The sequence below is a fragment of the Festucalex cinctus genome, chromosome 21 (genome assembly GCF_051991245.1).
Source record: "Festucalex cinctus isolate MCC-2025b chromosome 21, RoL_Fcin_1.0, whole genome shotgun sequence".
In the NCBI taxonomy this organism is placed as follows: Eukaryota; Metazoa; Chordata; class Actinopteri; order Syngnathiformes; family Syngnathidae; genus Festucalex; species Festucalex cinctus.
The window spans coordinates 18,942,679-18,959,323 of NC_135431.1; the positions used below are offsets into that span (position 1 = coordinate 18,942,679).

Below are 16,645 nucleotides of genomic sequence, written 5' to 3' on the forward strand. Positions count from 1 at the left end.
TCACTTTTCTTTCACCTGTCGGATTTAAATATGCTTCATGCAAGGGAAAAATAATCGCTTTACTCTTTAGTTCTGCGGGGGTTGCTCAAAACATGCGTACCAGTCACATGAATGCCATTCAAGGATATGGCAGTTATTAGATTATTTTTAGAGCAACCTCAACGGAACAAACAACAACCAAAAAAGTGAAGTGTTTTGGCATGAATTAGGCATATTAAAAACATACAGATGAAGGTTGAAATGTGCTGAAATGGGCCCTTAAGTATGAATTACTGTCGTGGTTCGCAACCTTTTTATGTCAAGACATTTTTGCGGGTAACCCACACTTGCATCTGTTGCCTCTCTGTGGCTCCTTTTGTCGTGCTGAAAGTCAGGTTGAGAACCGCTGCTTTAATGCATTCACTATGAACAAAAAGAAGAGACCATTCTATTTATTACTGTTTATTTAGTACAAATGTTAATGTCATTTTGCTGCCTCAACAAGCAGCTACAAATACTGGGTTCTCTGCCAATTCACACAAATATCTCACAATTTCAAACAAAACAGTAGAAAGGACTACATAAATTAAAATAAAAATTAACATGGGCTAAATAAGCCAAATATTTTTCAAGGCAACAGTTTTTATAGTCCTCGTGTACTTTCACTGCAGCTCAACAATTAGTACAGGAACAAAACAGACAGGAAAACTAATTTACTTCCCTTGGTACTCCACTATGGAAGCCCAAAAGTGTCAAAATTCAACAAATAAAAAGGTCATTTTGAAATAACTATCCTGTCGATAAATAACAGACTGTTACGCAATATGGCAATTAAATTTTAAAATGAGGTGTTAGTATTATTATGAAAAGTGTTATACTATTCTTTAATATGTAACAAATATTTTATTTTGATTAAACATTTCATAATGATTATTTTAACGGCATACTTTTTTTTTTTAATAATGACATTTAATTTATTTTTCAAGGTTTTATAAGATAAGAAAACGTTGTTTTTTTTTAATTTACAAAGTCAGATTTAATTTCATAATGTTCTTTTCCACAATGGTCTTCTTTTACATAATGGCGTTTTAAATTCGAATGACATGGTCTGTCAATCAAATGACATGAGGCGGAGCCAGTTACGTGATTGGCTGAGTCCCTTATACAGACATGAGCAGCAGCACTTGCAGTATCGATTCACGCCACGCGTGGAGAGTTTAGCGCCTGATGAGGAAAGTATGACGTTGTTAAAATAATATTATGAATTATTTAATCAAAATAAAAATATTTTACATATTAAAGAACAGTATTAACACTTTTCATAATAATACAACTCATTTTACAATTTAATGGCCATATTACATAATTGTCTGTTACTTATCAAAAGGATAGATATTTCAAAAAGGCCTTTTTTTATTTATTGAATTTTGACACTTTTGGGCTTCCATACTCCACCACTCCTCCCTGGTGAATAAGGTACCCACTTCTTAACAGTCACTGTATGGGAATTACAGCAACTTGTGGTCAAATTGACGATCAGCCGCTACAAAGAAAAAAAGACTTGTTATAAAATTGAATTTTATTTCACGTGTCGTCAGCACACATGTACCCCTGAAAAGCTCAGCCCTGATATAACAACATATAATCCACACTGCACAGTGACTGACGTTAGCGCTAGCCACGCACGCCATCTAGAGTTCATATTGAGAGTTAACCACACGGTTAAAATGTTAGCAGCTATCCTTTTAAAGTTAAAACGAGGTAAAATGTACTTATTCAGTGAGTGGTTTAAAAAAAAAAAAGAAGAGTTTTGAACAACCGGGCCACTTGCGTTAGCGAGAATGCTAGCGCTAGCTAATGCTAATGACGCTAATACGCTATGCTGCAACATCATAATAATTATTAAGTACTAATTTAAAAACTTGAAGTGCTGGAATTTGCAAAAATACAATTTGTTCTCCTAAAGACTTACCAGTTTGTCTTCTTTTGCCACTTGAAAAAGACGCTAAAAGCTGTTAGCTGGTTTGAACTGGTTTGAAGTCAGAGCAAGTCTCATCTGGGCGGGGGCACAGGTGCACGGCATTGAAATTGAGAAAGCATTGAAACCATGTCTATTTAATGTTGACATTTCAACATTGAAAACCCAGCATTTATAAAATCTAATTCCATAACATTTTTTCAAATGATGAAATGGCAACGGTAATTAAATATTGAGTAAATATAGATTTATCAACATCAACTAAAACTAACAAATTTAACCAAAATTCAACATTGAATCACTGTAATTTGCTATCTGGGTACTTACTGTATTCTAAATTTTGTGTTCAACTAAAAAGTTTTCAATAACTGCTGCTGCTGATATTAATTAGGGTGCTGTCAAGAGATATCACCAGATTTTAGGTTATATGGTGAATCTAAACCAGTTGCCCTATGTGAAATATAACCACCTGCCTCTTGGTCCTATTAGTGGTTCTGATGGACTCCAAGGCACAGCAGACAGACCTGGAGTGGATCTCCTATCCTCCCAATGGGGTAAGTGTGAAGAATCTCCAAACTTGTAACACAATTATGATTACTTTAAAACATTTCCACAAATATTGCAATATTGCAAACATTGATTGTGAGAACTAAGTAAAAAACAAAAAAAACAAAAAAAAAAAACAACATAAATTCTGTCTGGGATTTCTCCTCGACGCATATCATGTATTTGCAGACATGCATACATATCTAGAGTCTGGTCTGCTACAATTCCGGCCAAAATTTATTCAGGATACATAACACAATGTTAAATTAAATTAGCAACTTTCTGTTTTTAAAAAATATTATTATTATTATTATTATTATTATTATTATTATTATTATTATTATTATTATTATTATTATTATTATTATTTTATTTTTTTTAAATGTGGTTGTGGGGTCACATTATGCTGCATAAGATATAGGAATAAGAAATTAGACTAGCAACTTCTCTCATGAAATGTGCAACAGTGCAACTTTTGTGAAGTTAAATAAAAACTGTAAATTGTTCCCGAACATCTTTGCAGCCGTCAGTGTTGGAAAAGTTAGTTTTCCACACAAACTAGTTCACAGTCTCACACCGTGCATGAGCTTGACACAGAGGATGCAGTTATGCTTTCGGGCCAGAGGTGGCAGTCGCGAGTAAAAAAAAAAAAGAAAAAAAAAGAAAAGTGACAAACTCCACAAAATTGATGGCGCCAAACACATGGGCTATCCTCTAACCGAGGGGTGTCCAAACTACGGCCCGGAGGCCATTTGCGGCCCGCCATCCATTTTTTAGTGGCCTGCGACATATGCTAAAAATGGCATTTGACTTAGTTCAAATAAAATAAAAACAAAAATGTTTGGAGATGGCCAAAGTAAGAAGGGAGGGTATCGAAAAACAGGTGCTATTAAAGGTTATTTTTAGTGAACTAAAACTCATGAAAAAAATAAAGTTAAAAAAACAATTTTGTTAACGAAATAAAACAAAAACGAAGATGTTTTTTTAAAAAAAAGAAAACTAACTGAAACTACATTTTAGGTTTACAAAACTAACTAAAATAAAACTATAATTATAGCAAACATGTTCTTCGTTTTAGTCTTTGGTAATTAATTTAATGCATGAGCCTTTGGGGATAATTTTAAATGTGACTTTTAGTAGATTTATTTTGATATAAACTGGAATAATGGCGTCACGCCCATGTTTTTTTTTTTAATGTTGTGCACGAGTAATACACATTTAAAAAAAAAAAAAAAAAAAAAAAAAACTAATACTGAAACTAACTAATCTAAAACTAAGCATTTATTAAAGAACTAAAACTAATAAAAATCTAACAGAACCACCCTGAAAACTAATTAAAACTAACTAAATTAAAAACAACAACTCAAAATTTTTCTAAAGCATTTTTCTAAATATGCAAAAGTACAAATACATTATTTGTACAATTTTTAGGACTAAACAGAATTTCTCTTCATAACATTATGTGGCCCTTGCGTCCTTCTGATTTTCTGTATGTGGCGCTCAAATGAAAAAGTTTGGACACCCCTGCTGTAACCCCTCATTCACTACATAGCCCCGCACTATGGACCCCATCATGGCCTACGTCACGATGACGTCACGGTGTTTACTGGACGGCAAAAACAACCGCTGGAGGCAACGAAGTGCAGCTAGAAGTAAACAACGCTGGTTGTCTCTTTATTCTATTCTATTTTTATCAGTTTACTCACATATTAACTCAAATGGCCGTTTTCCACGTCCTTTCCGACGTGAACTTTCTGTGAAAATATGCTGACCTGTGTTACAACCACACGCCACTGAGGTGTTTTTGCCTCCAGCTAAGCCCCGCCCTTTAAATTGCGTCACATTGTTTACAAACTTTGAAGGGGTCTATATAGTGGCCTAATATAGCGTAACTGTTACGACACACCGGCGTGTAAATATCTGACTATTTATTGTGAATGAAAATGTTTAATTGAAACTATACTTTAGTTCCGTTGTTGTACATATTTTATATATATATATATATATATATATATATATATATATATATATATATATATATATATATATATATATATATATATATATATATATATATATATATATATATATATAGATAAAGCGTTAACTAATTAATTAATCACAAAATTATCGCATTAATCATTGTATAACCACAGATTAATCACACTATTAATTTTGACCGTAGATGATTCTTTTTAGCTGACAGTGGATACTTACATTAAAGGTAGCTGTTGGAGGTAGCAATAAACATAACTACATGCATTAAAGTAAAGCATTTAATAAATGTTTACATATGCTGTAGGTCCTTTTTTCCCATTTTAAATTATGCAAATAATTAATTGATTAGAAAAAACAGGATGAGCGTGTGCAGAGGATATACATTTTTGAAGACGTCTTCATAACATTAAATGTCAAAAAAATTAACACATAACAGGTGCACTTCAAATTTATCGGGCAAAATATGTTGGGGAAAAAAGCTTTTTTTTAAGTCAGTGATTAATCATGTTTAATCAAAATTCTAAGATGTGATTAATCTGATTAAAACATGTAATCGTTTGACAGCTCTAATATATATATATATATATATATATATATATATATATATATATATATATATATATGTATATATATTATATATATATCAAATCAGCAAGCGCACTAATACTCGAGCAGTATATATATCTGCGCTGACGAGGGAAGTGGACTGTCCGTCTTTCAATTCCCTCGCTGTAAACATGCTAACCAATGCTAGCGTGTGTACATGACAACAATAACTCTTGAGTTAAGAGGATGAAATGAAATGCGACCATGCTGTCCTGGCTCGAAGCTTAAAAAAGAAAGAGCACGGTCAGGTTGATTTGTATGCTGATACAGCACGGACGTAAAAAATAACATGGGCTCATGCTGAAGTAAGTAGTATTTTCTTGTTTGCCCTAATAAGTATAAAATACATGTGGGAGAAGCTCTAAATGCAGATTTGGTGCTTGTGTGGATTAATAAACTATCTATAGGACTGTCTCAGAAAATTATCTGATAAAGTCATTTATTTTCTGTAATGCAATTAAATAAGCAAAAATGCCATACATTCTGGATTCATTACAAATCAACTGAAACATTGCAAGCCTTTTATTTTAATATTCGTGATTATGGCTTACAGCGTAAGAAAACTCAGATATCCTCTCAAAATATTAGAATATTTCCTCAGACCAAGTAAAAAAAATGTCATAATCAGCAACATTAAAAGGCTTGCAATATTTTAGCTGATTTGTAATGAATCCAGAATGTATGGCATTTTTGCTTATTTAATTGCATGACAGAAAATAATCTCTATCGAATAGTAATCCTGCTGAATCGAACCAAACCGAATCATTTCATTTTAAAATCGAATCGTCCTTGTATCGGATCGCACCCAATGTATCGAATCGTCTTGATTGGAGAGATTTACACCCTTAATATATATAGGTGTCAGTCGATTAAAATTTTTAATCGTAATTAATAGGGCTGCACAATATATCGAAAAAATATCGACATCGCGATATTAGCCCTTGCAATATGCATATCGCAAAGGCACGCAATAAGTTTTATATGGAATTTCATTCTTTTTATATGAATTTGACCAGTCAGATGCTAACTAAAATGTGCATCGCCATTCAATAGTTGAAAATTAGAGACATAATTACAATTAATAACGTGCAGCCCTAGTAATGAATCATATGACTTAATTAACTGACGATTAATCGCACATTAATCGCAAATTTTGTATCTGTCAGGTCTGGTGTGGTGGAGATGGTCCCAAGTGCAAGGAGGCAAACAAGGGGTGGCAGGGGTGCTCTTTAGTTTTAATTTAACCAAAACAAAGTGCAACATAAGATACAAAGTACGAAACAAAGCAGGGAATAAAATTACTAATAGCCAACACAAAAGGGAGGACTCGGAGGCATGGGAAAGAGGGCAAGAATCAGGACAAAAACTGGCAGCAAGGCGTGACGAAAACAGCAACAATGAACCAACAAGAACTGAACGGAAAACAGGTGAATAAATACACACAGACTAATTGACAATGACTAGACACAGCTAGGCAAGACAAGTGGCAGGGGAAGCTGATTGGTAGATACACCGGGAAGGGAAGACACACGCAAGTGGACAAGGTTAACAATAACGAGACTAGGGGAAACAAACAAGAAAGCCGAAACATGACAAACTCAAAAACCCAACAAAAGTAGCAAGAACCAAAACCCAAACCATAACAGTACCCTCCCCTAAAAAACAAAAAAACAAACAAAAAAAAAACAGGCAAATAGGCAGTTTGGGTCGCCTTTTCCTGGCTCTTCTCTTTCTGGTAGCTGGGACTATAGTCGCACCAGCCTGCTGACCAAGGGACCGGGGAACTCGAGACACACTAGGGACTAAGCTAGGGGGTGCATAACCAGATGAAACAAGACTAGGAAGGGATGTAAGTGACTTTGACCGGGGTGACTGAGACGACGGGGAACGACGTGACGGGGAACGTGAAAACAAAAACCTATAAAAGCTTTCACTCGCACTCAAACCAAAATCAGTGTGCTCGCTCACTTCACATTCATCCTCTAAATCAGAATCAAAATCTAACTCGGGGACAGGGTCAACAAAAACGTGGGGTGGCAAAATTGTGTCATAAGGAAGTGCACTGGGGGAACTACTAGGTGAACAAAAACTGGTGTCCAAATCAGAATCGTTTAACTCTGTGTCTGTGAGCTCAAAATCAGAATCACTTAAAAAACTGTAAAGTGAATAACAAGGTGGTGAACTGGGTAAACATGATGAAACAGGTGAGGAGGACACGGAGACACAAGTACCAGAAGAGAAAGCTGAACCTACACAGAGGGAACAGGGTTGGTCAACAGGTTGACTGCGTTTGACAGTCAACCGGCGGCGTGCCGGTCGACGTCGGGAGCTCTCTGCTGGGTCCTAGTATGGTTGGTTCATTCTGTCAGGTCTGGTGTGGTGGAGATGGACCCAAGTGCAGGGAGGCAAACGAGGCATGGCAAGGGTGCTCTTCAATAAGTTTTAATTTAACCAAAACAAAGTGCAACATAAGATACAAAGTACAAAACAAAGCAGGGAATAAAAATTACTAATAGTAACCAATAGTAAACACTAGGGGTGTGAATTGCCTAGTACCTGACGATTCGATTCGTATCACGATTCACAGGTCACGATTCGATTCGATACCGATTAATCCCGATACGAATTTATAAGTCGATTGTTGCGATTTTTTTTCATTCAAATTTAGAAAATACTAATAAGTAAGCTTGTAGAGTGTAAGATTTATATGAAAATGTATTATTTATTTATCTGAAATTTCAGTCTTATAGAGGTTGTAATCTGTTTCATGTTTGAACAGCATTAAAATAAAATATTAAGGCTTAATGTTCCGTTCATATAACATTCTTCCATGCTCAAGGTGTGAATCCTAACCCGAAGTCAGACGTTTTGTTGAATATTTTTCCATTAAAAATGGAAGTTTAAAAATCGATTCACACACACACACACAAAAAAAAAAAAAGGCAATGATGATAAGACGTTGAATCGGTAAGACTACCGAATGAACAATTCTGAGCTCTTAATAAAAAAAATAAAATAAAATAAAATAAAATAAAAAATCGATTTTTTTTTTTATTGAATCGATTCGAGAATCGCGCGATGTAGTATCGCGATATATCGCCGAATCGATTTTTTTTAACACCCCTAGTAAACACAAAAGGCAGGACTCAGAGGCACGGGAAACAGGGCAAGAATCAGGACAAAAACTGGCAGCAAGGCGTGACGAAAACAGCAGCAACAATGAACCAACAAGAACTGAACGGAAAACAGGTGACTAAATACACACAGACTAATTGACAATGACTAGACACAGCTAGGCAAGACAAGTGGCAGGGGAAGCTGATTGGTAGATACACCGGGAAGGGAAGACACACGCAAGTGGACAAGGTTAACAATAACGAGACTAGGGGAAACAAACAAGAAAGCCGAAACAACATGACAAACTCAAAAACCCAACAAAAGTAGCAAAAACCAAAACCCAAACCATAATAATATCTCAATTTATATCTAAATTTACAATAAAATGTGCATTTTCCCCCTAATTTATTTAATTTATTAATTTAGTTTTATTTATTTATTTATTTATTTATTTAAAAAAGTTATTAAAAAAAAAGAAAGAAAAAAAAAGTAAAAAAATGTACTGTACTGTAAAACCAAACCAAAGTGTGTCTGATTTGTTTTGGTCATTTTTCTTTCACTAAAACATGGCATAATTGCATTTGTAAGACAATGGTGACAGCTCAGTGCATTTTTCTTTTCATATTAGGAGCTGCCTAATTTTTAACATGAAGTAACTTGTGAAATTATGCATTTTTAAAACGGTAAAATACAACACAGTCCCCACAAATATATACATTCGCTGATGCTTTTATTTTGTTAAGTTCAATATGATGTGGATTGTAAAATGACAAATTTTTACTGCATAGGAACCAGAAACGATCAATGTGTTCTTTTAACTTGTGAGTTTCTGCACATTTTGAAATTGTAAAATACAACTTGACACCAATCCCAACACATATATGCAGTATAATTTAATGTATTACTGCTAAATTGTGTTATAGTGACTAATTTTCACGACGTTGAATGCTTTTATTTTGTTAAGTTCTTGGATGCGCCATGACGCAGCTGAGGCCGCTCTACTGTTACTGCGAACACATCGACACTTTCAGCCTTATGAGCTGTTTTGTGGAGATGCTGAATAAACTATGTATATATATATATATATATATATATATATATATATATATATATATATATATATATATATATATATATATATATATATATATATATATATATATATATATATTGCCATAATCCTCAAAATTGAAAGAAAGGCTTGAAATATTTCACTTTGTGTGTGGTGAACTAATGTAACATGCAAGTTTCACTTTATGAAACAAAATGTTCTAATTATCTGACCAGCACCTGTACTTTGTTGCACCACCTCTTGCTTTTATAACAGCGCACTCTCATAGTCATTGACTTATAAAAGAGCAGAGCATAAAAGATGGGTTGTTTGACATTATTACACCTTTTTTACTATGTCGCACCTGAATCTTTATTTAGTTGCCAATGAATATATTTAATGTGTAGCTTATGTAATGCATATTAAGCCCAGCATAGTAAATGTGCATATATAAGCAGTGCAAAATGCTCCTTTTTAAATGAGAGCTCATTACTATTTATTACTATAAATTTGTCATAATAAAGTATACTAATTATTATCACCGGTATTTTTTTATTAATTTTTTTTTTTTTTACTAATTTTTAATTAATGAAACAGTGAGAGTGTATTTGTGCTCACTCATGAATTTGAATCCGGTAGCAATGAGTGGAATTACGAGTTACAAGATTGCACATTCCAGAGTCTGTCTGTGAACAGCATTTAATTTCCAACAAAGTAAAAAAAACAAACACAAAAAAAAAAACTAATATGTAAACAAATGTTTAAAACAGTGTGTCCACCTCTACGTAGTGAGGGTTTCTTCTGGTGCTGCTCTGCCAACCACTCTTCTGAAAGATTTGCCACCTGAGAAACTGCAGCAAAAAAGTGGCACTGCCGAAGCAGCTGTGGCCAAACTAATCTGTTATTTATGTTTTTTCCACATTCAATGTATTTGTTGAATATTGCTTGACGCAAATACTTCCTCTTTTGGACCCCAGTGGCCTCCTCCTCCGATCTGCGTTGCCTGTTCCTCCATGTGAAGGAGGACACAGACACAGGGGCAGCAGAGGGAGAGAGGTTAATGCCCTGGGGCCTCCGGCTGTTTACTGGAACAGTCTCGGAGGGGGTCATAGAGAATGGGCAGTGTGAGGTCCTCTGGTTCCTCCTCCATGCAGCCTTCATCCTGCACCTCCTCATTAACCAACTGTTCCACCAGCTGATCTTCTTCCTTTGTGTTGATGACAGTCAGGGATTTACCAGACTGACTTTACAGATACTCCATAACAAGCAGCTCCCCTGTAAAAGAACACACATAAAAAAGCACAATACACATTATTAAAGTCAAGTTTAGTCAACTAAATGCACTTTTTAAATATACAGTACAGGTCAAAAGTTTGGACACACTTTCTTATTCAATGCTTTATTCTTATGATTGGTTGCTTTGTAGATTCTCACTGAAAGCATCAAAACTATGTGGACTCATGTGAACTCATGTGGAGTTATGTACTTAAAAAAAACCCGGCAAAATAAGTGAAAACATATTTTAGAATATAGATTCTTCAAAATAGTCATCCTTTGCTCTGGTTACTGTTTTGCATACTCTTGGCATTCTTACTTCTGGGACCTCTGTTGGAAAAACCCTTTCAGGTGACCACCTTTTGAAGCTCATCAAGAGAATGCCAAGAATGTGCAAAAAAGTAATCAGAGAAAAGCATGACTATTTATTTATTTTATTATTTTCACCTTTTTTTGCTGCGTATATAACTACACGTGTTTGTTAGTTGGCATAGTTGTCATAATTTCTGAGTGTTATTAAAGGGATACTTCACTTATTTAGCCCATTATAGCAATACAAAGTTAAGATTTTGTCTAGAATTAATTTGATACTTTAACTATTTTTTATGTATTGGTACCCTTAAAAATACATTTTGCAACTTGCTGTTGACTGAAAATGACATCACAAGGGCTTGTGATGTCATTTTCAGTCGACAGCAAGTTGCAAAATGTGTTTTTAAAGGTACTAATTGTACGTGAAAAATAATGAAAATATCAAATTTATTATAGGCAAAATATTAATGTTTGACTGCCAAAAATGGTTAAATAAGTAAAGTATCCCTTTAAGCAATTTTTCTGACAATGATTGCTTTAATAAGCAGTTCATGTTCTAAATATTGTAATCGATGCATGGCTTTTTCACATATGATTGTTTTGATTGTTTTTTTCGTTTTTTTCTTGTGGTCATGAAATTAAAAAACGTAAAAAGCGCTACGGGAGTCAGTAACTAATAATATTACAAAAATTATTCACTCCTGGGCAGCACGGTGGGAGAGTGCTTAGCACATCTGTCTTCCTACTGAGGATGCAGGTTCGAGTCCAGGCTTCAGCCTTCCTGGGTGGAGTTTGCATGTTCTCCCCGTGCCCGCGTGGGTCTTCTCCGGGTACTCCGGTCTCCGCCCACATTCCAAAGACATGCATGGCAGGTTAATTGAACGCTCCGAATTGTCCCTAGGTGTGCTTGTGAGCGTGGATGGTTGTTTGTCTCCGTGTGCCCTGCGATTGGCTGGCGACCAGTTCAGGGTATACCCTGCCTACTGACCGAAACCAGCTGGGAAAGCTTGTGAAAAAAAATAAAATAAAAATATGACAACGTGCTCATTGTATGCTGCTACTTAACTGTCTTAACGTGTTTTATTCACAAAGACTATGATCTGTTGTCTTGTATGTAACGCTAATGCCTATGTTGCAACAGTAAGGGTAAACGGAGTAAACGCATGATAATTTCCGCAGGTAGTCCCGCCTCCTCCGTAGCACATACCAAATTGGCTGGTTCGGGCTTACTTTGGCGCTAACATTGGAGTCCAGCAGGCACAAGTATGAGGCTGCGGGTTCAATCCCCGTCATCGCCACGTTTATTTTGCTGATCACCCAACATACATAAGCCAATTAAATATTAGCCACAGGTGCCATAATCCACCAGCTACAGCGATACTTCAATTTATGAACTTAATTCGTTCCGTGACTCTGTTTGTAACGCCAAGCGTTCGTGGTGATTACTCATTCACTGCCTTTGACAAGTATACTTGTCAATTGTATTTTTTAGAGCGGTGCTAAATGGGGGCGAATCTGAGCATGCTCCACTGTAAATATCAAACTTGGAAACAACTTTACTGATGCCCAACCACCGGTAGATGACATCATTGCCCCATTTTATAGGAAATAAACACAGTTTATTACTCAGAAGTTATTTGAAATTAGACACAGTCCTTATGATATAAGGGGTACAAGTGTGTACAAAAAACCCAAAACAAGAACAAATATTAAGCAAAGGTGTGTATCTGTAAAAGGTGTTGATCTGTGGAATCATTTGGAAATTGCTCTGAAAAATTGTGATTCAATGCTGGAGTTTAAAAAAATGTTTAAAAGTAAAGTTCAAAAAAATTATCTATGTCAAACCAGTATATGAAAAATGTACATGTGAGTATGTGTAAGTGATCTAGATAGGTATTATGGTATATGTTTAGTAAATTTATGTATATATGTTTTTGGTAAATGTGAATAGGTTAAGTGCACTTGTGTATATATATATATATATATATATATATAACTTGGGTTATATATATCATTTATTATTTTATTATTATTATTTTTAATAATCAGTAAATTAAAATTGTATTAATAATGAAATAAGTTTAAATATATTTAGTAAAAGGGGTAGGACTAGATAAGTTTTTAACTTCTTCCTACTCCCTTTTGAACATGTAAGTTATGATTAATTGAATGATTGTTATTGGGATTTTCTTCTCTTTTGATTGTTGTTGTTTTTTGTTTTATCTCTGCTGTTCATCTGTTTATATGTTCAAAAAAATAATAAAAGGAAAAAAAAAAAGTTTCAGAGTCCATGGGAGAAATGGCTGTATTTTGGCAAACCTACATTTTTCTGCTGTCAATTATAAAAGAACGGGACGGGACAAAAAGTAGGGAGTCTATTCTGTTATTTGGTAGATTCGGTTTATATATAATTATTGAATGTAATATCACGTGAGTATTGGAAATGTAAAAATTTTCTATAATGACTGGCAGTGAATGAGTTAATTGCTCCAGTTATCAACGCGATCAAAGTTAATGAGCCATTTGCTGTTTCACACTTGTCTTAGTCTGACCCACTAAACCCAACTTTATTTATAGAGCACAAATAAGACCACAAAATAGGACAGCGAGCCTTCATTGTCACGTTCCATGGTGTAGATGCAAGAAAATTGAGCTTTGGAAAACATAAACGGCAACCAATAAAATAATTATACACAGTATACACTATACAGTGTTCCCTCACTTTTTGTGGGTGATACATTCCAAGCCCACACCCACAATAGATGAATTTCTGCAAAGTACAGGTTGATTTTTTCTTCTTCTTCTTTTTTTTTAATGGTATTTTATTTTTGGGGTTATTTACGCCTCTACCAGGGTTAGGGTTAATCCAACTTGGTCCAACTTAGAAGAAAAATACCAAGAAACCCTGCAAAATAGGTAAACCCGCATTAGATTAAGTTATGGTTACAAATGAAAATCCGCATTAGTGACTAACCAAACCGTGTTGTAGCGAGGGACCACTGTAATAATAATAAATAATAGAGAAGATAAGGATGAATGTTCCCACAATGCTTTGTGATGGTGCAGCCGACATTATTTGTCTTGCGATAGCCTCGCAGGGACAGCTGTGGAGCGAGGGAGTGAGAAAGTGTGCAGCTTTGTGACTCGCCGGGGAGCTGAGCAAGGAGAAACAAAGAGAAAGACGGACAGACTACCTTCGTAATGTTGTAATAGTTAAATTGTCGAATGTATCAACTTTCTATCTCATTTGTAGTCCCATGTCACTGTTAAACGTGTTCAAATCAACTGAACATAACGGTACACCTGAGTTGGCTGGAAGAACCAATTCCTTTCTCTTTAAAAAGTCACTTCTTCTGATGACATTTTTACCTCGAAAAGCTACAGTTGAATATACCGATGACAAAAACCCATGTGAACACACTTTTTAAGAATTACCTCCAAATACCATCCCAGGAGCTTGGAATAAATGGAAATTGGAAGCTTGTATGCCTCCGACTCTTTCCACCGGAAATTTGTATTGAGCTGACGTGCATTGTCACCTCAACAAGGTATCAAAAGTTATTACCGTGCAATTTCTGGAGAAATTACATGTTGTGAATGCTAAAAGCTGAATGCAAATATTTGAATGCATGTAAAATGTTTCTAATAACTATAATAATAATAATAATAATAACAAAATGACATTGAATATAATTAATATTAATTAATAAGACAATGATTATTATATGAAATAGAACTTGGACTAAAATGTGCTCCAAGCGGGAATCGAAACCAGATGTTCCATATGCCAGTCATGTGCTTCAACCACGACACTATTGTGGAAATGGAAGTATCTGTGACACTGTATGTACAAACCAGTACAATACTGAAAAGCTGAAAATATGGAATAATATAGAAAAAAAAACCTTAATAATGTGAAATGGCATTTAGTGCAGTGGATGTTAAATAATTGGATAATGATTACTTCTGAAATTGTTTTCCAACCAGGATTTGAAACCACATTCTCACATGCCTCTGTGTGCTTAACCTCTGAGCTAATTGAATTGCTGAAATTCACGACTCACTGCGTATTTATATTTAAAAATGTAGTATTAATACTGGAAGCAACCAACACTGACACACGTGTGTTAACAATTTAAGTGAAATCATAACTCATTTCCTGATACTATAATTAGTTGTTACTGTCACTTAGTAGAATGGCCATTTGCAATGTACAGTCAGAGGTGGGATTCGAACCCATAACCTTCTGGTTACTGGACAATACACTCTAACAACTGTGTCACTGAGCAGTATCAAACAAATACGATGCCAGGGAATGGGCATGCAAAGTTTGAACTCAGAAAAAGTGGACTGATATTAAATGTTAAATTGTGGGAAAACTGTGCATAAGTGGAATGAGAAAAAAAATAAGATCCTGGTTGGCGTGAATTTTTGAAGCAAGTTGTAATTGGTGAAAATTGAATGTTGTATGTGGAAGGTGACAGATGATGAAAAAGTGAGGAGAATAATAATAATAATAATAATAATAATAATAATGTGTTGTTCTGATAGCGATTTTGGCCCACCGATACCGATTCAGATACCCAGCTTTGCAGTATTGGCCGATACCATACAGATACTTGAGGTTTTTTTTCCTCAACATGAAAAAGCTGTCCTGCCATTGGTTCAAAGCATTCAAAGGCCAATAGGATATCTGAGATCAGCATGCAGTGAACACGTCACATATCAGTGAATGTCGTGCACGAGCAAGACACGATGCTGCATCCAAAGTCCTATATTAGCGTTGGAATTAATGGTATCGGCATGTTACTTGTGATTACTCACGATACCGATACCACTGTTTTAATTCAGTATCGGCGCTTCTGCCGATACCAGTATCGGTATCGGAACAACACTAATAATAATAATAATAATAATAATAATAATAATAATAATAATAATAAAGAATCCGAATAACATATGCTTTCACAAATTATCAATTAAGTTGACGATCGATTAGTTGTCGATTAATCAATTAATTTTTGCAACTCTAAATTTCTTGTTTTAGTGGGAAGAGATCAGCGGCTTGGATGAGAGCTACACACCCATCCGCACATACCAAGTTTGCAAAGTCATGGATCCCAATCAGAATAACTGGCTTCGGACTAACTGGATCGAAAAGGGCAATGCCCAGAGAATATTTGTGGAACTGAAGTTTACCTTAAGGGATTGTAACAGTCTACCTGGTATGGTGGGAACTTGCAAAGAGACTTTCAACTTATATTACCAGGAAACCGATTCAGAGGTTGGTAGAAGTATGCGAGAGACCCAGTATGTTAAAATTGACACAATTGCAGCAGATGAGAGCTTCACTCAGGGCGACCTCGGCGAGAGGAAGATGAAGCTCAACACCGAAGTGCGCATAATTGGCCCCCTGTCCAGGCAGGGCTTTTACCTGGCCTTTCAAGATGTAGGAGCATGTATTGCCCTGGTATCTGTAAAGGTTTATTACAAGAAGTGCTGGTCCATCATTGAGAACCTGGCGATATTCCCAGACACCGTGACGGGATCGGAGTTCTCCTCCCTAGTGGAGGTCGATGGAATATGTGTAAACGATGCAGAGGAAGAGGCTGACAACTCTCCCAAGATGCACTGCAGCGCTGAAGGGGAATGGCTGGTGCCCATCGGGAAATGCATATGCAAAGCAGGATTTCATCAGAAAGGAGACGCATGCGAACGTGAGTTGCTTTAATTTTCTTTTCATAATCAGAGCAAAATGCATTATTTAGACATCAGACAGTTTA

The 16,645-nt window shown here is 35.4% G+C and overlaps 1 protein-coding gene across 11 annotated transcripts in view; it reads left to right on the forward strand.

The window, feature by feature from the left end:
* The window catches only part of epha7 (eph receptor A7), a 142,783-nt gene that overhangs the window by 1,216 nt on the left and 124,922 nt on the right, over positions 1–16,645 (forward strand). For all 11 annotated transcript variants that reach the window (XR_013281120.1, XR_013281119.1, XR_013281121.1 and 8 more), the window contains exons 2-3: positions 2,447–2,511; positions 15,910–16,579. Coding sequence is in view for 8 of the 11 variants with exons in the window: in XM_077510065.1 (XP_077366191.1) it covers positions 2,447–2,511; positions 15,910–16,579 (735 nt within the window). In the remaining 3 variants the exon portion in view is untranslated. The remainder of the gene's footprint in view (positions 1–2,446; positions 2,512–15,909; positions 16,580–16,645) is intronic.